Source organism: Didymosphaeria variabile, assembly GCF_027946475.1.
Source record: "Didymosphaeria variabile strain IMI 356815 chromosome Unknown scaffold_2, whole genome shotgun sequence".
Taxonomy (NCBI): domain Eukaryota; kingdom Fungi; phylum Ascomycota; class Dothideomycetes; order Pleosporales; family Didymosphaeriaceae; genus Didymosphaeria; species Didymosphaeria variabile.
This window is the reverse complement of record NW_026611621.1, coordinates 4,454,078-4,477,292: the sequence shown is the minus strand read 5'-3', so window position 1 is coordinate 4,477,292 and position 23,215 is coordinate 4,454,078. Positions and strand designations below refer to the sequence as shown.

Below are 23,215 nucleotides of genomic sequence, written 5' to 3'. Positions count from 1 at the left end.
CGGCGAGCATAGCATTGGTGTAGCTCCCGCCATCCATGTGCTTTCGAAGACAGAAAAGCGAGCGTTGTCCGGGGTTCATCCGTGTGCATGAAACGGGTGGCGGGCTCGTTATTCTCGGAGGCGTTCCACCTAGACAGGAATGGTTACGATAGACGAGAGATACTGTAGAAGACGGCCCGCGCTCTCATGAACGGCGGATCCACCGAAGATGTCGCATGCCCACACCTTTGGTACGTATGATAGCGGCGCGGTTATGGGGTGATGATCAGAAGCGCGCGATCGCTGCTCTATACCTCGATGAAAGCCTCAACAGGCGCTGTGGCCACGAGGCAACGCTGCTCAAGTGCTGGGCGTACAGGTTGTACGACACTATCGTGCATTTGCCAGATTGATGTTGAGTGTTGCAGTTAGCCCGGCGCCGGCAAATGTGGGTTGCAGATGGACCGCAAGTCCGGCTTAGTGGCTGGTAGCTTCTCACCTTAATCGGAAGGTGGTGAACGCTATCGTGACCGTGCGCTTGGCGAGGCTGTCAACCGTGGAAACCACATCGGAGCATGATTGAAGAGGAAAAGAACGAGAACGATGAGAAGAGAGCGTGAGGTACGCGTCCAAGACTGTGGTGCATGTACTATAAAATACAAGATGTCCCCTTGACAATAGATCAAACCCACACTCCCATCTGTGCTTATACGAACTTCGAGCTCGAGTTTGTATGCACATATCAGCGGCAAACGCCCCACCTCTCGCGTGTACTCGCGTGCTCATACCCTACCGCATGCCCCATCTACCGCCGTGATTATTTTCTGCATTTTCTGAAGCGACCCAAACGAGCCTTACGAAGCTAACAGCTCGTTGGTGGCGTCCGAGTCCGTCCGTTCTCTCGTCGGGCTTCACACCCTGAACGGCATCGACTTGGAGAAACTGTGGCGCGAAACCCACTCTAGCTAAGAAGGCTTGGCTAGCCTTAGCACTCCAGTTTGTCAAATGGCTTTGCAAGCGAATCATGCAGTCGTGAATTCTTATCATCTGAGACCGGCGTGCGTCTGGTCCAGCACGCAAACATCGTGAGCTTTTGGCGTGCGGTACGGCTCTCAGCTCGCCCTTATACGCCTTGTAACGACATATTACTCATCGCCTTACATGTTCCTGCGGCGCAATCGACCAGCAGTGGGCCTTCCGCCCCATGGCCCAAGCATTCCTACACGGCCCTCGCCTAACCGAGCCATACGAAGCTTATCTCTGCATCTCCGCTACGCTACGGCGCGGACTCTTCATGTGATCACCTGCCGCTTCTAACGTGAAATCTAACGGCTATATTCCTGATGAGGGATGTCCTTCAGACTTTGAGGAGTTGTGGCTATTATGTAACTATAAGGCCTGAAACAGGGGCAGCAACTGTGGTGGAGACTGAGGTGCCGAAATCGAAATTCTTGGTGGGACAAGTGGACTGAAAAGCAAACATTTTGGAGTCGCACAAGACAAGCCTCTAGCTCAATAAGTGGCCGTTCGAAGCCGTCGTACGGCATGGCTCCAACATCCCGTCTTATCAGCACGCATCGTCTTCTAGAAGATCACAGCCGAGCTAGCACCGTTACTAGCAAGGTCATCAAGGTCCAGCCTCGCGCTCACACCTTCTAGAAAATCACGAGAACAGAGCTAGCAAGATCATCAAGGTCCATCTGGGCAGCCTCGCGCTCACACCTTCAAGAGTAACCGCGGCTGCTCGCGACCCGCGACCAGCCATTGCTCATAAGAATCTTGAGGTCCAGGGCAGTGGCATACCATCAGGCGGCTTCTCATCCGCCTCACCAATGACCACACCTTCGGAGCGTATGGGTCCTTCAAGACCCTGGATGCGTTTTGCACCTGCCGCGCCCAAGTACAAGTGACCTCCACACGATAGACGCGACAATTATCCCAGCATTTATTGAATGATTGACCGGTGATTGATTGACCTCTATGATATACACATACAGCAGCCCCACGCCGCTACTCTACATATCTGTACAACTTACATATACAAGGCCCGTAGCTTCCACCCAATCGCAGCTGTCATCGTCGCCAAGGTTCAGTTGATAGACCGCGCCACAGCGTCAGTGTTGGAGGATCAATTTACGCCCAGCGATCCTTCTTCAAGGGCTTCTCCCAGTCTTTGATGTGGTCTGCGATGACCCGCGCCGCTTGATCGGCTGAAAAGTTGCGCCCGATGGCTTCGACGAAGTCGCCTTCTGGATCTGCTTATGGCGTCAGTTTGTGAATCTCAACTACAACGTCACGCTGCTTTTTATGATCGCGATGCGCGCGCTCGGCGCACATCATCGTTCATCATCGCAGCCTACCCTCCCTGAGGCACCCGCAAGAAGAAAAACAGCTGACGTACCCATAAGATAAAAGTAAATACTGTGATCGACCAGGTAATCCTGCCCGGGCTTCACCGTCGACGGCGTGCTAAAGTACACGCGGTACTCCTTGCACGTCTGCTTGATGTTGTCGTATGTACCCGTCAAGCCCAGGATCGCGGGGTGGAACTCAGCGAGGTATTCCTTCAGGACTTCAGGCGTGTCGCGTGCGGGGTCGCAGGTTATCATCAAGGGGAGGAGCTCGACGCCGCACTGTTCCTTGACTTTTTCGTACATGAGGGCCATTTTGTCGAGCTCGTCGGGGCAGATGTCGGGACAGTGCGAGAAGCCGAAGTAGACCTGTTTTATGTTAGTATTCGGGCGCCGTTTGTGCTGTCTGCTGTGAAATGCAGACACGACCTCTCCCAGATGTTGTGTCCACCTACCAGGGTGTATCTCCCCAGCATATCCTCATGCGTGAACGGGTTTCCATTATGATCAAGTAGGTCAAATGGCCCTCCGACCTTAGGCTTGCCCACACCCTTAGTCTGATTTGCTACCCGCTGCCGTGCCATGCGCTCCTTCTCGTATGTGAAGTATGTGTACAGTCCACCAGCAGTTGCGACGAAGAGGATCGCGGCCGTGAGATTGAATGGCTACACGCGCTCAAATTAGCATTCTCCCTGCTTCACTGCTACTAAAAGCATGCGTCGGATTCAGAATTGGCTATGCGTACCCCACTCTTGTTGCGTGCGCGCACTTGCTCTATAGTCTTGAGCCTGTGCCGTGGCGACGAGCTTGAGAACATCCGGAGCTGTCCCTGTGCGACATTTGTCCGCCTAGCCCCTGCCAATGCATTCTTCTCGGCTTTCCAGGCGCATTGTGATTTATATCCCGCTAGGTCTCGCGAAGGAACGGTGAATCTCGAGCTGGCGGATGCAAAGGTTCGGCGCGCGGAGGTCTGGACAGGAAGACGGAACGCTGGTATCGACTTGATGGCTCTCGCGGCCCCAGCGACGCAATTGCATGTCGAAGACATCTCAATTGCTGGTCTTGAGTTGTGGAAAGCGGTGGGAGCGTTAATTCGCGTGTCTACCGATGTCTGGAGACTTTTCGAGATGCGATGACAGAGCTGCGTGGCCCGTGCTTGAAAGGCGCCCGCGAAGTCAGGTGAGATGGAGTTCTTTCGGACATTGCTCCACAATGCTTTGCCCACAACATCACGAAGTGCTCACTGGTGTAATCAATGGTATGTTTTGAATTTTAGTCGCTACAAGAGGTATCACGTATGCTTATGCCGCCATGCAATGCTTGTTGAACTCCTCCACTCATGCAAAACCACAATATAAAAACCACCTTAGCTACCAGCAGCGAACTGACTTTTCGACCGCAGCGTCTCACCATATTTCCACAGCAAGAACGGGGCTGGGACACCAAGGGCAATCCCAATGAAGCCCAGCAGACTGTTTCCCCAGCCGTAGTCCAGCGCATTGTACATGGCTGGCGCAAATAGAGGGAAGCCAAATCCAGCCAACGACCTCAGCACCGTGGCCGCCGCAATAGCACTCGCCGCATACCGCGTGTACGAGTCAACAAGATAAGTCTGAATGCACTGGAAACTGATGATTACTCCTGCGCAGAACACGGCTGCGCCAATATTTGGCATGATCCAATGCACCTTCGCTTGGGCGCTCCAGCCATACCAGAAAAGACCGACAGGAACGAGAATCGAACCAGGTATCATGATAGGAACACGGAATTCGGGTTTTCCCACGCCGTTGTTCTTCTTCTTGAGGCGGCGATAGATTGCGTCGTTCAATGGCGCGGTGATCTGTGTACCGAGAAAGAAGCCCAGTCCCATGGAGATGAAGTTGAGAGAGCCGATACTTGTCGACTCGTTATACTGTTTGCTCCAGAGCCCCGGGAATGTCGATAACATCAAATACATGAGTCCGTATAGGTATGCCATGTAGCATGCCAGGACGATGACAATTGGCTGAGTAGCCAAGAGACGAAAAGGTCGTGCCAGGGCAATCTTGAGTGTATTCAGAAGCGTCTTGTTGGGATCATCGAACTCGGTGTGCAGCTCCATGTTGCCTGTCTCTTTGCGCAGTTTGTCCCGCTTCCACGCCAGCAGTTTAGGAGCATACGTCTCCTGGAGCAAGAAGATACCGAAGCACTGAACCACTGCCGTAAAGATCGATGTCGCCCAGAAACACCAGCGCCATGTAGTATTCTGAGCGATGAAGCCGCCTGCAATGGGACCGATTGCCGGTCCAAGCAGAGGGGCAAGCGAGTATATTGAGATGGCTTTTCCACGCTGCTCAGGGAAGAAGGTGTCGCTGAGGACACCACCACCGATCGCTAGAGGAGCCGAACCACCCAAGCCACTGAGGAATCGAAACGCCATGAGCTGACCCTTGTTCTGTGCGAAACCACATGCAAGGTTCCAGGCGAAGTAGAAAGCGTTAGCCAATTGGAGTACGATAACGCGCCCATAGATCTCTGATAATGGTCCGAGGAAGAGCGGTCCTATCGCATAAGCTAGGACGAAAATCGAGAGCGTAAGCTGAGCCTCCACTTCGACGGTGATGTGAAAGTCTTGGCTGATCGAGCCAAGAGCCGGGGCAATCATGGATGAAGAGACGGGAGATACGAGCGTGAAGCAGGAGACGATCAAGGTCGCTGCCCATTTTCTACGCATCGACCAATTTTTTGGATTGGCTGTGTCGTCGGGGCCATCCCATGTTACCTGTGAAGGTTAGTCTATGTTATAGCAAGGTGTGGTGAAGATAACATACCAGATTCGGGTCCTTTACCGACCTGGACGATTTCTTTTTCTCCAAGGTCGGCTTGTTTGCTTCCACGTCGTGTTCGTAAGGAATACCGCCTCTAATCTCCTCGACCGTAGTCTCTTGTCTTTCGATTGGTGGGGCCTCGTCTTTCTCATTCTCAACGTCATTGGTGCTATCGCTGTCCGAGCCTGAGGATTCGGCTGTCCTTCTCTCCGTCTCAGTTCTGTGGAACGACGCTGCATCCGGGTCGACATGTAACCCTTCGCCTTCCTCATGATGATACACTGAATGATCGTCAGGGAATTGACTAGAGAGTAACCGGTGTAGTGGCGGATCTCTCGAGCTAGGACGCGACCTCGGCCGAGAGCGTGAACGCGTTCTTGTTCTTCGGGTCGAGTTTTCCGTACGAGTTTGTCGTAGATCCGACATGCTGGTGTGTGTAAGGTATCCAAATAGAGAATCCTGGAGACTGCTCGATTACAAGTGGAGTCGGATCGATTAAGACGTTGTATATCTGAGCATCGCAAATCCGGGAACAAGGCGATCTTGAAGGGGATAGCAGAAAGAAGGCTGGGCACGACGTCAATATATACATGCCTACACCGCAAATGAGACTGCTCCGTTGCCCTGCAGGCTGTGTGTATTAGCTCCAATCAATACATTTTCATCGGTTTTAAGAATGTGCATGACGACGAAAACTCCGAGTCGAGCCCCACAGCGAGATGCTGCAAACATCATTGGCACGTCGTGAGTGGCCGAGGTTCAAAACGGCACCTTATGCAGGCCAAGAGCGGAGCGAGAAGCTTAATTTGCCGCCGAAACCCCCAGTTCTTTAGAAAGATGTGGCGGTACATCGCATTTGCGTCGAATTGTGGCGAGTGTTCCCGCGGGAAGCTTTCAAAATTTCGCTGACGTAACCGGCGGCGGAGGGTGGCTGGCCCGGAGGATCGGGAGAAGATTGAGTTCCGAGCGAACGTCGCAGCGCAAATCGAGTATAAGGTGCACGCGACCTCGATACTCCGAAGAAACATTCCGAGCCTCGGTGTCCGTCCTCGTATTTCCGGCTATGAGATTTTAAGGAATGTAACAGACAGAATTAGTAGAGAGTGCCAGGCGACCTACCAGGAGGGGATCCAGCGAACAGCTTCCATCCGTGCGGCGCTCGGTATGATCGTTCTCAATATCCGACTATCTCGTCGCACTTCGTTGATAGTAGACAACAACTTCGATGTAAAAATGAGGAATGATTTGGGGCAAGCAGGTACCTATACAGGCCTAGGGCGCGACTGCCCTACTGCAAGTGTGAGCGCATAGCTTCGTGGAAGGTGCTCTTCAAAACTATTGCAGGTACAGTCACTACGATTCAGGCGATTGTTCGCGCGATATTGAATCATCCGGATGTATGCCCGAAAGGGGGACTGAAAAGGATCTTTGGGAATACAAACTTTCACACCCAACGCTCACCGCCAACCTGCTTACACATCCCAAGATATACTCAATCGCGGCCGCGGGAAGAGTCACTCGCGAAGAAGGGTAGGGCGCCTACATTGTTGCGATCCAGAACGGCTTCACCATGCGGGCTTTGTGCTGAGCTGAACGAACGCTCGTTCGGTACTTAAATTATCACTCGACGTATCGGATGCAATCGACTGGGAATGACCCATGAATTCGAGGAGTAGAATATACACGTGGTTCTAGTGGTACAAAGTAAGTGCAATCAGGCTCATTCGTCGTGCACGCAGACCTCCTCTCTTGCTCTCACAGGAAGGGTTGCATCCACTTCCAAGCGTTCACCGTTCACCGCCTCGCCTGAGCAGGTGGTCCTGCTATCCGTTGTGCCGCCCAGCATATCGACAGCAGTATGCTCCTCTTGACCTTCTGCACACCACCGGCTCTCGACCACCACAGCGTCGCTCCGATGGTAGCTGCCAGTCCGAACCCCAACACACCGTTGAACACGGTTGCTTGCCACTGTGCTCTGCGCTGCACTTCAGAGTACCGCATGTTGCTGAACGTTACCCTTGTGTATTGCGTTGCCCAACCCAGTCCGGGCGCCCACAGATCTAGCTTCTCCTCTACCCACTTGCGCAACAGATAGACCCTGCTCTTGACATCCGTAGCCATCTCCTTATAATTTCCCAGCGCGAGGTCGTTGATAGTATGTGCATCCTGTGTCCGCTCCGTTGAATACTGCGACAAGGCTATCGCGCGGTCAGACGGGTATTTGTCAAGGAGCTGGAAGAGCGCGTAGACATCCTCAAGCCCCGCGTTCATGCCTTGCCCGTAGAACGGGACCATGGCGTGTGCGGCGTCGCCGATGATGACGCCTGTGGTAGTGTAGTGGTAGGGGGTGCATTTGATCGAGATGAGAGGGAGATGGGCGTTCTCCTTGTACTGTTTCCGCAGGTCCTCCGCGGTGATTAGATCCGGAACCACGGAGGGAAAATTGGTGTTGAAGTAGTCCACTACTTTTCCTGAGCTGTCAAGCTCTTCGAAGCCGGTCCGCGTAAGAAAGAGCGTCGCTGTGAATGTCTTGTCGAGATTAGGAAGGGCGATAAACATGGACTCGTCCTGCGGCCAGATGTGCAGATAGTTAGGCGGTAGGCGGAAGTCGCCGGCAGATGTGGATGGAATGTCGAATTGGCACCATAGCTTATCAATGTATTCTTGCTGATAGGACATCGGTACGAACTTCATGAGGTGGTAGCGGACGGCGGAGTGTGCACCATCAGCGCCGATCATGAAGTCAAACTTGATTTCGATCTCGGTACCTCGCTCTTCTGGTGCTTCGGACTTGTTGTGCTTGTCGAACCAGGCAAGCTGCTTCTTGAAGTCGACAGAAAGAAGCTTATGGTTGAAGAAAAACTTGACATTGGGCATTGACTCCAGATGGTCCAGGAGCGTTTTGTTGAGCCCTGCTCGGTCGAGAGCGAGGAGGTTCTGTAGGCTTCAGCCATAATACATCATGATAACGATGGCTGTCAGCATACCTTTCCCCTTGGATCATAGATTTGAGGTATCTGGAGATGTTCGCCCTTCTTTTCAAGATGGATCATTCGGCCGTGCATAGGAAATGTCTCGCCAAGCACTGCATCGGCCAAATCGGGAAGACCGGTCTTCTGAAGGGCATTGATTCCTCGTTCAGACAATGCAAGGTTGATCGATTTAGTGAAGTTCAGAGGTGTGGTAGTAGGGTCCCGAAGATCTGATGGACTTAGTATACATGAAACAGGCATTAGTACATGTGGCCAGCCTACCTGGGCGTAGCTCATAAATCTCAACATCATGACCTCGGACGGCAGCATACAGCGCTGCGAGCGAGCCCACAGGACCTGCTCCTACGACGATGAACTTCTCAGGCATGTTCAATCAGGTCCGTGAACAACAATCAGGAAAGAAAGGTATGTACAGCCTGATACGAGATGAGTGAAAAGTCGTTCGTTGAATTAGTGGTACAATAGTGGAAGTCCGCGGCCGAAGTCAGCCTGGATTACGAATCCATACACTTGAAGCAGGAGTGAAGCAAGAGAAATGACCAAGGAAAAGAAAAAGAGATAAGTCACGTTAGTATGCGCAATTGCACTAAAAAGGAAAGCACGCACGAGCAGGTCACGAAGTGGACATGCACGATTACCTAAGCGAAGAAGACCGGCAGCGGCGTTTCGACGCGGACCCACTAAGGAATTCCGAGGGTTCGCAGCGGCGTGCGGCGTTGGCACCTTTTTTGAGGCAAACAGCACAGGGTCTTGCAGAACAATAACAAGATACCCTGCACGCCTCTTTGCTCACCTTTTCTCTTTGTCCTTGCCCAAATACATACTCGATCCGTTTCTCCACCTTGCACACCCCACCAACAAAATGGCTGGAGACGCGCCCGCCACGCGCAAGTGCTCTAGCAAAGACTGCGACAACGACGCCGGCCAGCTGCAATGTCCAAACTGCCAGAAGCTGGGCAAAGAGAGCTATTTCTGCTCGCAAGACTGCTTCAAGCGCAACTGGGTACATAGTAAGATCCACTCCAACCGCCAGACTGCCCTGCTAACTACCGCAGGCTGACCACAAGAAGTCGCATAAGTCACAAAGTACTATTCTCTCCAATATCTTTACTCCCAAAGTCGTTTCTTACCCCGATCCAGCCACCGGCACCTTCAACCCCTTCCCAGCATACCCGTATACCGGAACCCTGAGGCCTGTGTACCCGCTGTCGGAGCGGAGGAAGGTTCCTGCAAGCGTGCAGCTGCCAGACTACGCAAAGGATGGTATACCTCGCTCAGAACAGAAGTTTGTTGGCAGGAACAAGATTGCTGTGCTGAATCCAAAGGAGATTGAGGGCATGCGCAAGGTGTGCAGACTCGCGCGAGAGGTCCTGGACATTGCTGCCAGAGAGGCAAAGCCTGGTGTGACGACCGACTACATCGATGAGGTCGTACACAAAGCTTGCTTAGAGCGAAACGTAAGTTCTTTGGGATAGCGAGTAGCCGTGACGCTGATTTCGCGCAGTCGTACCCCTCACCACTGAACTACTGCCACTTCCCCAAGTCAGTGTGCACTTCGCCTAACGAAGTCATCTGCCACGGCATTCCCGACCAGCGCGTCCTCAAAGACGGCGATATCCTCAACATCGACGTGACTCTCTACCACGGCGGCTTCCACGGCGATCTCAACGAGACATACTACATTGGCGAGAAGGCACTCGCAGACCCAGACGCCATCCGCATAGTCGAGACATCACGAGAATGCTTGGACAAGTCTATCGAGCTGGTCAAGCCAGGCATGCTCTTCCGCGACCCTGGAAACGTCATCGAGAAACACGCAAAGTCTCAAAATTGCAGCGTCATCAAGACGTACTGCGGGCACGGTATCAACCAGCTGTTCCACTGCGCACCAAATGTTCCACATTACGCTAAGAACAAGGCTGTTGGAGAAGCGAAGCCGGGCATGTGCTTCACTATCGAGCCTATGATCAGTTTGGGTACGCATAGGGATAAGACATGGCCGGACGACTGGACGAGTGTTACGGCAGATGGAACCAGGACTGCCCAATTCGGTAAGCCATCTCGTCGAATGTTATATTGCTGCCTTACTGATGCATATTATAGAGCACACATTGCTGGTCACGGAGGACGGCGTAGAAATCCTTACCGCAAGATTGCCAGACTCGCCAGGAGGCCCTGTAGCGCGGATCGAGGCCTCGAATGGCCAGGCGGCAACAGCATCAGCATAGCGAGTCTTTCCAATATGTAGCCAAACAAAAGCAATGAAGCGTTGAAAGTGTGGGCTTTCGTTTCTCTGAGTGTCTTGCTATGTGGGTGCACGTAGAACAGTTTTAGATCCTAGAATATAAGACAACAGAGGGTTTAAGATTATTAGGGAGCTCTTCAGCAAGCATGACGATGATACTGGCAGCGTAAGAATGCTTCAATAGTCGTGTCCAGCATGCCACAATCTCAGTCAACCCCACTATCTTTACGAGGGAATCATTTCTCATGAGAAACACACTAGCAACGTGGCCTAACGTAACACGACAATACTAAATGTTTTCAAATAACGAGATGATAGCACTAAACCTCTTCTTGTAGCTTCTACTAGTAGGATTTACTAACACTAAACGCTGTGCTTGCGGTATCGCAGTGTCGAGTCGGGCTTTGTTCCGCCGTTCCTCGTACCCCACCTCTCTCCACCCCCACTACGCAGGTCTCCGCTGTGCTCGCCAAATTGTACCATATCTTTTATTGTAGGATGCCAGGATCATAGCGGGGTAGATAGTGGTTCGCTCCGCATCCATGGGTGACTTCTTGTGTCTTACACTGTATTCCCATTCGTCAATTTCAAGCCCTTTGATTCACGTGGGTGTCCGAAAGCTCCGCTCGATACCGCCAGTTGTCCGCCAACCAGCATCGCGCTCCATGAGCCACTTCGACTCAGGCACATAAAAGAAGCTCAGTGAAACGGAGAAGGAAGAAACTAAACGTATGACCGTACCAGTAACAGATCGAAACATTCAACACCCAGAAAGAAGGCGGACAACAGACACCATGGCCAACCACCAAGAGACACTCGTTAAAACCCCAACCCAAAAGCCAGCCACAGCACCACGAGTTTCCAAATACACCCTCCCCGTAGAAGAAGCCAACCGTCTCAAAGACGAAGAAATTCAAATCGAAACCTGCACTGTCGACGATGTGCTCGCAATCGTTCGTCCCCTTCCTTCACCTCCCTCCTACACCTTTAACAATCGAACAGGCAGAGGGCCTATACATCTGCTTCCCTGACTCTTTCTGGGATAAGATGGAACCCCCCGCCCTCCGCGACGCCGACTTGGCAACGCGCGCAAAGCGTCTGGCCACGCGGCTGAGTGCGTCTTTCTATCTGCCGGAGATGAAGTATATTAAGGCGGTGTATAAGCCTACGGGGCAGATGGTTGGGGTCGCGGGGTGGATGTTGCCTGGTGAGTCCCCATCGAAGTGAAGTGAAGTGAAGTAACATGAGCTGATGAGATGGGGAAGGCATGCCCATCCACAACGTCTGGAGACGCACTGCTACGAAATTCTTTGGCTTCCAAGAGATGATGGGGTGGTCTGACGCCGATATCGAGGAGATGTGGCGGGGCATCGATCTGGAGGCCTGGGAAAAACAGATCGGCGGCAACGACAAGATCCGCGCTGAAGTCCTAGGCGACGAACCCCATTGGTTTCTCGCGCCATTGATGACGATGCCGGAGTTTCAAGGGAGGGGTGTAGCGACGAAGTTGATGAACTGGGCGATTGAGCAGGCGGATCAGAAGGGTGGTCAGCCGATGTATTTGGAGAGTGCACCTACGGCGAGGAATGTGTATATGAGGTTTGGATTTGAGCCCATTGGGGATGCGAACTTCTTGAGGAGAGGACCGGATGGGAAGAAAGGGAAATTATGGAGAGAGGTGGTAGCTCAAGAGGAAGGGGAGAAAGGATGTGTGGATATTGTGGAGAAGGAGGTCGAGGATGGGGGGAGTGAGTTAAAATGATAATGACCGCCGGAGGTTGAACCTGGTGATATTCCGCTCACTGCATGTTGCATGATCACAGGCAGGCTGTCGTGATGTCGAACGCATCGGAAATTTCGATGCTGCTTCTCCACTCGCAAATTTGATACTTACAGCGCACCTCTCGTCAAGCCAGGTATTCTGTATTTCTTCCTGTGGTCTCATCCTTCATAGCCCATCTCCGGGTAAGCACCCAGCCCCTCCTCCTCCCCACATCATCCAAGTGTCCTTCAGCTGCGGACCATAGGTCTATTGTGAATATGTCCTTAGCTGGATAGTTTTCCAGAAAGGATCGCGCCTGCTTTTGAAGGAACTCAAAGTCATTACTGTCGTGAGTGATGTGCCCACAAAACTCATCCAGGACTATGATGTGACAATTTTTAAGGTTTCTGAGTCTCAGCGGAATGCTGTCCGTCAAGTGCCAAATAACCCACTCACGGGCTCGCGCGTGGAGCACCAAGGATGTGATGCGGTTGAGATGGACGTCGGGTAAGGACCGAGCAAAATTACACAGGTTGCTTGGAAGGGAAATGACAAAGGTATTGCCTGAGTATAACAGAGGTATAGCCTCGGCGTAGCTGTGGATATCAGTGCGCCAGCCAGGCAGATATAGATCGGTTGTACTTACACGCGGCGACAGGTTAGGAGAAGGGATAGTAAGGAAGGTGCAGATCTCGATTTTCGCCGAGTAGAGTGGTAGTGTTTGAGCCGCGACATTTCATCGAGATTTTCGTAATGATTCCCGTTTGCTATAGCCCGTGGAGTATCTTCTTCCACATCCGCAAAAAGATCGGCATTTCGCCCAAGGAAGGATTTGCTGATGCCGAACTTTCCCTCCTTATAATTTGGAATAAGGTGCAGAAAGTTATCGCCGTTGAGCACTAGCTCATATATTTTCATTCTCAGCTCAGCCGGTAGTTTCGAAAAAAATGCAGAGCTTTCTTGACCATGCCATCTTACTCGCCTCTTAAATAAACCGCCCATTTTCGAAGTTTCGGTACGCTTTTCAGTGAGCGAATGGCGCCTCTTGTGCTGTCGCTGGCGCTTTCCGATTTGCAATGCGAACATTTTTGACCTTTCGCGGTCGTGCTTTCCCCTCCTGTAGTTGCCACATCTGGGCACTAGCTTGGAGGGAATTGACAAGCAACAGTAACAACAGGCTAAGGGGCAGCAAAACGTGTAGAAACATGCTTTGCTGACGGTCTTCACCCACGGGTGGTGATAGCAAAAGAGTTGCCATGAGTCTGCCGCGGATCTGAGGGTCGATTTCTTTTCGGACATAGTGATACTGTGCCTTAAACTGTCAAGAATGCGGGGGAAGGAACTGTAGCTGTTTTCCGGCAGCACTTGCTGATGGGACGTTGTTGTAACTGTTGGAGCCTAGCAGGGCGTAATGCGGAGGAGCTGTTGCAGGTTCTGTTCCACCCCCTTGGGTACGAACTTAGCCCTCTTACCGGAATTTGGTATTGCTGTGCACCTGCTCGAGATCGAAGGCATCAGCTTTAGGGCGAAAGGAATGTAGGAGTCCGATCTTGCCTGCGGATCAAGTGTGCATGAGGCGACCAGCATTATCGCGAAGCTTGACCGTTTTGGGAAAGTCGATTGGTGCACTCAGCCTTCTCCCAGCCTTTCTCCAGTGTCCCGCGTCACGTCCTTCCTCACCTATCTCCTCTTCTGGTCTATAGCCTATTCCCCTGCTTGAATCACAGCTCCTCTACTCAAAGACGCTTAGCTGAGACTTCTCCATGCGAACTCTGCGTGTGCTTTCACGAGACGCGCGATGCACGACCGCTCAGGCTTTAGCGGCTAAAGTTGACAAAAGGCACCCAATCTCATTCCTAGATCTGATCGTATCATTACTTCAGACACAAGATGCGGCTCTTGCATGTTGCAGGAGATCCTTGGAGCGGTGATCCCTTGAATATCTCACTCTGCGAAAGATTCGGTGCCGACATCCCTCGCTACGTGATCCTCTCGCACCGCTGGCGCGAAGAGGAGGTGCTGTTCTCAGATATCACCAATGCGGATCGATCCACTGCTCAAAGTAAGAAAGGCTGGGACAAACTCGAATCTTGCTGCCGTATCGCGTTACAAATGGGCCTAAGCTACGTGTGGAACGATACTTGTTGCATCGACAAGACTTCTAGCGCAGAGCTGTCCGAGGCGATCAACTCAATGTATCAGTTCTATGCGAAGTCTGACATCTGTTTTACGTACCTGGACGATGTTGAAAACTATCCGACGCAGGAAAGCATCGGAGCCAGCATCTGGTTCACACGGGCATGGACCTTGCAAGCATTGATCGCACCAAAAGAGGTATATCTATACTCAAAAGGCTGGAAGGTCCTGGGAACTAAGCAGTCGCTTTGTGATCTCCTGAGTGAAGCATCACACGTACCTCGAGATGTTCTTTTGGATCCTCAATGCTTGAGCGATTTCACTATAGCTGAGAGGATGTATTGGGCCGCTTGGCGTGAGGCGACAAGAGAAGAGGATGAAGTGTATTCACTGATGGGCATTTTTGATGTACATATGCCACCACTTTATGGAGAAGGCCGTGCACCAGCTTTCCGCAGACTACAAACCGAGATCATGCAGCGCAGTCACGATCACACTATTTTCGCCTGGAATCGGCGCATGGCGACTGGAGACATGCTGGCCACATCGGCAAGAGACTTCCTATCGGAGCACACCTATCGTCGCATGGAGCTTGATATGTACATCAGCAAGTTCGGCCTAGAAGAGGCCAAATTGGACTACACCATAACAAACATTGGTCTTCATATCGAACTTCCTATTTTCGCAATGCCGAATTCTGAAAGTCTATACTTTGCTATTTTGGCTTGTTTATCTGGTCAAGATGGCGCATTCGTGGCAATCCTGCTAGAGAAGAGAACTAGCGGACGTTTCACAAGATGGTTCCGTTCGGCCTGGCATGATTGTACTATTTACCACTTCTCAAGCCTGGAAAGATTTCAGTACTCACCAAAGGAGCTTTGGATATCTCCACAATTGAGATCGGACGGAAGCGCATACAACAAGATTGAACCAAGGTCTTTGTTGACAACAGGTCTACTTCCCATATATGTGATATACCCAACGAATGGATGTTACATCGGTTCAACTATGAGATCCCAAGATGATACATTACAATGGTCGTATGATTCGGTCTTCTCTTCTTCCACGAAGAACACGGTCAATGTAGGTTTGCTTACTAGACACGAGTCAAAGGTGGAAAGTATTATACCACGCAACACTAGACGCAACATCGGGTTAGGTCTCGCATTTGGGACGCTGAACGATGTGACGTGGATATTCCCGCGGATCTGGGAGAACCTACCCACTACAGATTGCGAACAATACTTAGAAAAGCAAAGCGCAAAGCTACAACGAGACTGTGCGTTTCCTCGTGGGGCTGCGTGGAGACATTCTACGCGCGATTTCACAATTCTTGACCTTTCACAAGAACTAGATGAAGCAAGGTGGCTGCTGCTCTTGGAAGGAACCGATGATGCCCCACGTTGGCACTGGAAACGAAGAGCTTGGAGTGACTCAGTACCTTGCAGATGGTCTTGTCGGGTCAACAGAGGTCCAGCTCAACCGGCCTTAACCGTTCAAATCTTCCTAGGTAAATAGTAGACAGGACAGTCCATTGGAAAAAGACATCAAACGAAGTAGAACAGGGGAACATGCACATTACTTGCGAAGTTCAGAGATCGACAATATCTGTGGATATCAAGGCTTGCTTCTGGAATTGAGTTTTGGGATAAGATGCTTCGAAACCGTGCAAAAAGCGTCATGGCCATGATGGCGAGGGGAAAATGTTTCTTGCTGCTTGTTTGATGTATCTGCTGAAGCATGGCTTGCGAGAAGAGCACGCGTCACGAATAGCTCGCGGCGAGGAACCCGGAGTGGAGCTCCACGTGTAAGCTTCGAATTGTATGTCCTAGTGTTGTTCAAGTTGATATCCTTATTATAGAACTACAAGTGGAAAACATCGAAAGCCACTGCCGGATCCAAGAAGTGTGCTTGCCCAGTCTATACCCTATGCAGATACATAAATGAGCTAATATAAGTTGAAATTGCCAGAGGAGTGATGCGCCTCTGTGGAATATCTGTTATACATGTTGTACACGAGAGCCGTCTTCCTGACATGCCTAGCATGCTACCAATACTTTTACAGCCTACCCAGGTGACTCCGACCAATGCAATCAAATCCTCCCAACCCAATCTTACACTTTTTCAAACATCCTTTCATCCCGCTCTATCATACCTTCCTCTTCAATCCAGCAAATCCTCACTCCCACTCTCCACATTCTTCTTCCTCCCCTTCCGCCCCCCGCTTCCCCTGATCTTCCTGTCCGCGCTGTACCGGCCGTCCCTATCGCCCCTGCCCTTCGACAGCACTCTAGCGCCCTTATCCACCGCCTCATCGCCCTTCGACCCAACATCCAACTGAATCGTGACCTTCTTAGGCGCCCTGATGCGCCTTCCCTTACGGTCGAACTCATCGCGCGGTCTGCCGAGTCGCACGTTGCGTGGGATTCGCGTCTTCGCACCGAGCGCCCACAGGTCACCCCACCGCGCTTTTCTCGCGTCGCGGAAGGCCTGGCGGGAGAAGGAGCGCGGGACGGTCCAGCGCTCAAGGGTGGCAGCGGGAGTGCATACGTCGAGGATGATGTGGCCGCGGCGTTTGAGGGCGGGGAGGATGAGGCGAGGCAGGGTCAGGGGGTTTACGTCTTCTGCGGTGTAGTGGTCAAGTTCCTGGCCTTCCTCGGCTTCGGGATCCGGCTTGTACTCGTGGCCTGAGAAGGCGGCGTCTGTGGCCGTCTCGCCTTGCACGAAGCCCTTGCCGAGTGTGTCGTGTTGAGCTAGGCGCTGGTCGCGGCCACGCTGCACAGCGAGGTAACTGTATTGGATATCTTCGTGGTTGCGGTCTGTAGCGTTGAGTATGCGTTGTAGGTACGGCGGTCGAATATACCGCTGGCTGAAGAAGCAGAAGTCTTTTCGGCCGTGACTGATGCCTGGAGATTGGTACATTGGGCATGTGCCGTGGTTAGTGCAGGGCGCGATGATCATGCCCGTCTCCTTCTCTGCAAATTGAGTTTCCTCGTCGGGGTTCGACACCTGTTCCTCAAGAGGCATCTCGATTTGTTTAGAATCTGGCGAGGCAATATGCCTGTCGAGTAAAAGCTCGCGGGCTGCAGCTACGACTTCAAAACCACGAGGTAAGCCCTTTTCAATAAGAACTAGGACGCCGCCCTTGGGATTGAGGAGGGACCAGTACTTCTGAACCTGCTCCTTTCGTAGATACTCCTGCTTCAAGCCCCAGAGCGTGTGCGGGGCAATGATCAAGTCATACACCTTCCGCGGTTGTTGTGCGTTGACTTCTTCCTCCTCTGTAACAGAATCAGGTAAACGAGGGATGAAAGTGGTGTTTTCCAACAAGCGGCTAGCACGATGTCGCAGCGTATCCGGCGCTGTCAACACGGTAGCTTTCCCCAGCGGTGCGTTCGTTCGTTCCGTACTGCCAGACTCTTCTTGCATGCGCTCCCAGTCAGCCTTCAATACTTCATGCCACGCGAGTACACCAACGCCACCGGATCCTGCGTCGAGCACCATGCCACCTTTTTTGTTCGTAATGAGGTTCTCAATCCACGAGGAGCCCAATCTTCGTCGTACTTCGACCAGAGAACTCATGACGCTCGCATATGTGCCAGGCTGGACGGAGGCCATATATACATCCGCTTCGATATTCCCCATGGTCGCGTCTGAAGGATCGAGCGGTATCGGCTTCTGCTCTTTGCCCAGACGAGCCGCAGGGGTGGAAGCGGAGAACGGCAGACCAGGACCTCCCAGTATACGATTTGATGATTCGGCAAGGTGTTTGTGGTTCGCTCGGGTGAGCAGCTGTGCGATAGGATCTACGAGGGTTTCCTTGGGTAGAAACACGGTCGAGGGCGAGGGCTTGAATCTGCCAGCAATGGTCAAAGGATGAGCGCGCATGAATTCGTCGTCCTCCTCAACGTCCTCCTCTTGGTCCTCTTCCATCCCTCTCCTCGACTCCTCGTACACGTTGTCGTGGTAGTTCTGCGCCTTCTTTTCACGCAGCGCCTCCCATTCCTCCTCTGTCATGCTTTCCCCCTCCTCTTCATCTACCAGTTCTTCCTCAACCTCTTCGAATACCTCCACCTCTTCCAGTTCGCCATCTTCACCCTTCCTCAACAGCACTGTTGACCCGTCGTCAAGTTGCTCCTCGAAAACCTCCTCCTCTACAACCTCCAGATCCTGCAGCTCCTCCGCAGTCTCTACAAATATCGGGATTCCGTAGAGTCTTTCATACACTTTTAGTTCCTCGTCACTCAGATGCCCCTTCGGCAGCGCATCCCCGAATGATTGTCGCGCCTTCCGCACATTAACCTCGATGCTCAGGCGGTCCTCCGGCGTCGGTGGCAAATCGTTCACGTTCGCAGAAGAGCTCACCGTATGTTCTTCTGTTTGCTGATTCAGTCGCCATGTTGTAGAGAACGCTCTTCGTTGAGAAGCATGCTGTGCGACGAATGCGCTCGTTTGGGGGAATCTGTTCGATCGTGGTAATGGTGTCCGTGATCTCGCATTGCGCGCTTGCGTCAACAATGAATTAAGTCTGCATGAGTTACAGATGGAATGCAAACTCCTCCCCGGGACCATCTTCGCAAATGGGTGTTGTAAGGCGTCGAGATGCGCACGCCGCAGGAAAAGTTGCCTCCTGTGCTCCCAATCATCACGCTAAGATATCAATCGACCAATCACAGAACACGCGTTGCGGAGCAAAGTAATCTACCTGAACGGGCCTCTCACAGGCGTACTTTAGAGTCTTGTGTATTGTGTACTGTGTATTGATGATATCTGCTGGCAAGGGAATCATACATGTACGTTTATCTCCTATTACTTAGGTATACATGTTGATACATGGGTTTTTGCGAGGCATAGCTGCAGGACTTGGCAGCCAGCTGGCGGCGTACTCGAGGCATAGTGTCACGCTTATACATGTCACGCATGTGTTGGAGGCGTATAGAAAGAAAGTCATGATTGAAGAGCAAGAAAAGTATCTGAAACCTTCTACGCCCGGGAGCAGTGATGGCATGCTAGACTTCACCTCCCGGAAGCGGCCCCTTCTGAGTCCGTCTTCCTGAGATATGGAAATCCAGCCGCCCGTCACCTTCATCCCCTCCTACTTCGGCTACCAACATGACCAGCTTCTTCAGACTCATTTTGCAATTTAGGTGTACTCGTCCCCTTTAACATCAGACATCCCCACAAGCTGGCAGACCATCCTCGAAGGGGGGAAACGCACAAGGGTAAGGAAAAGTTCTAGGAAATCGCAACAAAAATATAGGGGGCAGGGACAAGTATTACGAGTGGAGAACCGTGAATCAGACCAAGTGCCAGTGATCAATGGGGCATTGTCCGGTAAAACCTTAGCGGTCCAACGTTCCTGAGATAACATCCAGTGGAAGCCAGGTGACCAATTCCCATCGGTGTTGTTCAAGGATATACTGGTCGAAAGACTGTCGAATGGTACCGCGGGACAAGCCGAGAACACGGATCAGAGTCGCCAAACAAAAAGGCCATGGTAAACGCAAGACATCGAAAGAGTCGGGTCCAGGTCCCAGTCCAATTTGACGAGCAACGCCCGTGTACTGATCGAGGAAAATGACTGCCGTCCAGAGATGTACGAGGACGGCAGTGCCGCATTTCCCGAGATTGAGCGGAGTAGCGTTGAGTAAGTACGCCCACGTCCGCTAAAGAGATTGGAGATGACGAATCGAAAGCCGCATCATGTTCAGTAGCCGCCGTTTGCATACTGATCACCGCCACGCTTGTTAGACGAACGAAGCTGCCTGGACATGGAGACAAATATTAGTAAGGTCTGGTTGGCAATCCCCCGCGCCCAGCGTTATGAACGAACACTACACGCAGAGGAGAGGAGTCCCTTACTAGGATCAGATATGTCGAACTCACATTCCGGTGCCCTCCTGGCGCGCATTGACTGGACGGCCTCCCTTGGTAGCAGTGCCAGTTCCAGTGCCAGCGTTGGCAGCGGCAGTGGTGGTGACGTGGCGACCGCGAGCCTTGTCATCTTCCTCGCCCTGACCCTGGTTACCAGCGGCCTGAGCGATGGCCTGAGCGTTCTTCTGGTACTTGTAGACGGTCCAGTCGAAAACATAGTCGTACTGGAAACCCTCGCGGACAAAGAGGTCACGGAAAATCTTGCGAAGGTATGAGTAGTCCGGCTTATCGTCGAAGCGCAGGGAACGGGTGTAGTTCAGGTAGATGGCGAACTCGTTAGGGAAGCCACGGCACAGGACCTCGGTAGGAGTCGTCATCTTCTTCTCCATAATACGGTCGTACTTCTGCTTCTTGGTAGCGGCCTTGAGTCCTTGCCAGGGGAGGGATCCACGGCAGAAATAGAGCATGACATATCCAAGGGACTCCATATCATCACGACGAGATTGCTCTGGTGGCTGTTAGCCAGGTACTGAGACAGTAGCATGGGTACGACTTACCGACACCCAAGTGGGTGTTGATGGAGGCATAACGAGCGGTACCGGTCAAGTTCTTGTTCTCACGGTATGGAATGTGGAAGTGAGTCTTCGGGTCACGGTACTTCTTGGCTAGACCAAAATCGATCACGTTGACCTGGTTGCCGCGCTTGCCGATGCCCATCAGGAAGTTGTCCGGCTTAATATCACGGTGGATGAAGGACTTGGCGTGAATGTACTCAATGCGGGAGATAAGCTGGTCGGCAAGGAGCAGAACGGTCTTAAGCGAGAACTTGCGGTTGCAGAAGTTGAAGAGGTCCTCCAAACTGGGGCCGAGAAGGTCCAAAACCATGGCGTTGTAGTCGCACTCGGTGCCGAACCAGCGGACGAAGGGGATACCGACACCACCGGCGAGGGACTTGTAGACACGGGCTTCATATTCCAGTTGCGGGTGCTTAGCCTTGACGCTCTCGAGCTTAATGGCAATCTCCTCGCCCGAGATTATGTTGGTGCCTGTCTCAGTATCAGCATCGTGTCAGAACACGAGTACCTTGCGGGTGCCTACCCAAGTAGATATCACCGAAAGAGCCGCTGCCAATCTTGCGACCGATTCTATACTTGTTGCCGACACGGAGATCCTGTATGCCCGTCAGCTCCAACCCTGCAGTGCGTGTGTGCCGCTGGGGCGGGGTCGCTCGTACCATTGTCGTCATGTTTACAGGAGGTCAACCAGAGAGGTCGGCCTGCGATTGTGGGTTTTATGTGGGTAGAGGGGGCGTGCGAAGGTGCAGTCGAGCTGCAGTGGCTGCGTGGGTAAGGTTCTCAGCCTGCGTGGGTATTCCGGTCAGTTCAAGAGGTTTGCCAACGAGGCGGTGAGTAAGCGGAGCGAAACACAACCGAGGAACGGCTTGTGCGAAGAGAGCAGACCCGGGTGAGTGGGGTAGACAAGTGATAAATAGGTGGTGAGGGTGTTGCGGAGGGCGTGAGGCCGATCGCAGGGACGACTGACTTACAGGGCGTGAATGGCAGATGAGCCCAATGGGTAGCGGCACCGTCGAATGTACGGGGCGGGCACGGGTCTAGGGTCTGTTGCGAGGACGCTGGGTGCAGGTAAGCGGCTGCACGCGAACAACCGGCAGAAAGGCCCAAGGTTCACACTCGGGGCGAGTGTTTATGGTATGGAGAGAGGGAGGGACGAGGGGAGCGTCTGAGAGAGGCTTCGTATTGCCAGCCGCAGGCCTTGGAAGAGGAAGTCACGTGAGGGGCCCTAGCGTGGAAGCTCTTTCACCTGGAGTCGGTGGAGACGAGACGGCCCTGCCAATCACGCCTTCTTGCCTGCGCTCTCCCACTGCTCAGACCAGCCCGACCTGCCTTTGCGGACGCTCAAATGCCTCACGACGTTTCAGAAGGGGCTCCGCTCCAGCACTGGTCGTAGCCCGACAGCTGAGGAACACAGCTTCAGTCACCTGCACGCTGACCCCTTTATGCGCGTCACTCGCCCACTGTCTAGAAGAGCCCGCTGTCGCCAACCGCGTCTGACCTTGAGTACACGACCAGCTGCAACTCTGCCTGCATATGACGCCGAAAGTCGTCCCAAAATAGGCTGCACTCGCTCCAGTTGCCGTGCAGCCGGTCCTGTCATGCCCAATAACTTGGTCGCCCCCCCGACCGACGTGAGAATGATGTACATGTGGCCGCAAAAGGACCGCTGAGGACGTCCTTAAAATCAGAGACCGACTTCCCCAAATTCCATACTTGTCTGGGATGCCCTTTTCGGCAGCGTGCTCGGTCCTTGCGGCGGTGCAGCCCAACCATGGTCTGGCACTCTGCCTACCAATGGGCCGTTTTCTTACCGGACCATCCCTACACGTGCCGTCATGCTTGACGGAAGTTGTTCAGAAACGTGCCCAACGGTTCCGCATGGGAGCACAAGTGTCCGCGACGCTACGGCGACGTGCAGCTTGTTTGCATGTCTCGATCGATCGAGCCACTACTCGGCCCGCTGGCGGCTCTCGTAAACACCACCAAATACCTATCGTATGTCCAAACATTATCCTACTGTATATTTAAAGGCATGCGTTTTCAATAACAGCACTCGGGCGGCGCCGCCGTTCTATTTCCACTCCTCTGGGTCCTACGTCTTACCACAGCCCTGGACATGCCATAGACGCACCTCTTCGTCTTCCCCAATCTAGCAATCCTCCAGCCAACATCAATCCCGCATGATAACCCAACGAATGGAAAGCCGTCTCGCACGGAAGACGACATTGCTTCCCTACCAGCGGCATGAATGACAGGGCTACACGTGTCTCGCCAATCTCCTTGCCGCCAACATGATGCAGATTAACATTCCATATCCACCAATACGCCTGTGAACAACGCACTCGCGTGTTGGTCAAACCCTATCAAGTGAATAATGTGGCTTGCAGGACTGCTATTATGCATCAGCAGCTCGTATTAACCGAGCTCATACGGTCCGTACCGGGAAACAGCTGCTAGTCTACGTAGGTGGTACTATGCGTGAGCGCTACTACG

General features: G+C 52.6%; 6 protein-coding genes across 6 annotated transcripts; 2 read left to right on the top strand and 4 right to left on the bottom strand.

The window, feature by feature from the left end:
* Positions 1 to 2,112: 2,112 nt before the first annotated feature.
* On the bottom strand, positions 2,113 to 3,147 carry SCO1 (Cu-binding protein; the record flags this gene model as incomplete). Its single annotated transcript, XM_056211999.1, has 4 exons — positions 2,113 to 2,234; positions 2,402 to 2,699; positions 2,786 to 2,995; positions 3,076 to 3,147. 4 exons carry the CDS (start codon positions 3,145 to 3,147, stop codon positions 2,113 to 2,115), a joined length of 702 nt encoding a protein of 233 aa, XP_056075472.1.
* A 549-nt stretch (positions 3,148 to 3,696) lies between these two features.
* Positions 3,697 to 5,563, bottom strand: N0V89_003196 (uncharacterized protein; the record flags this gene model as incomplete). The annotated part of the gene is made up of 3 exons (XM_056211998.1): positions 3,697 to 5,091; positions 5,141 to 5,418; positions 5,542 to 5,563. 3 exons carry the CDS (start codon positions 5,561 to 5,563, stop codon positions 3,697 to 3,699), a joined length of 1,695 nt encoding a protein of 564 aa, XP_056075471.1.
* A 1,368-nt stretch (positions 5,564 to 6,931) lies between these two features.
* On the bottom strand, positions 6,932 to 8,497 carry BNA4 (kynurenine 3-monooxygenase, mitochondrial precursor; the record flags this gene model as incomplete). The annotated part of the gene is made up of 3 exons (XM_056211997.1): positions 6,932 to 8,074; positions 8,125 to 8,339; positions 8,392 to 8,497. The coding sequence occupies 3 exons, from the start codon at positions 8,495 to 8,497 to the stop codon at positions 6,932 to 6,934; spliced, it is 1,464 nt and encodes a 487-aa protein (XP_056075470.1).
* A 495-nt stretch (positions 8,498 to 8,992) lies between these two features.
* Positions 8,993 to 10,358, top strand: fma1 (Methionine aminopeptidase 1; the record flags this gene model as incomplete). Its single annotated transcript, XM_056211996.1, has 5 exons — positions 8,993 to 9,133; positions 9,186 to 9,216; positions 9,271 to 9,587; positions 9,635 to 10,181; positions 10,234 to 10,358. The coding sequence occupies 5 exons, from the start codon at positions 8,993 to 8,995 to the stop codon at positions 10,356 to 10,358; spliced, it is 1,161 nt and encodes a 386-aa protein (XP_056075469.1).
* An 811-nt stretch (positions 10,359 to 11,169) lies between these two features.
* On the top strand, positions 11,170 to 12,137 carry N0V89_003193 (uncharacterized protein; the record flags this gene model as incomplete). Its single annotated transcript, XM_056211995.1, has 3 exons — positions 11,170 to 11,328; positions 11,378 to 11,582; positions 11,632 to 12,137. 3 exons carry the CDS (start codon positions 11,170 to 11,172, stop codon positions 12,135 to 12,137), a joined length of 870 nt encoding a protein of 289 aa, XP_056075468.1.
* A 4,299-nt stretch (positions 12,138 to 16,436) lies between these two features.
* On the bottom strand, positions 16,437 to 21,384 carry HRR25 (serine/threonine protein kinase; the record flags this gene model as incomplete). The annotated part of the gene is made up of 4 exons (XM_056211994.1): positions 16,437 to 18,903; positions 20,160 to 20,655; positions 20,705 to 21,193; positions 21,246 to 21,384. 4 exons carry the CDS (start codon positions 21,382 to 21,384, stop codon positions 16,437 to 16,439), a joined length of 3,591 nt encoding a protein of 1,196 aa, XP_056075467.1.
* Positions 21,385 to 23,215: the final 1,831 nt, after the last annotated feature.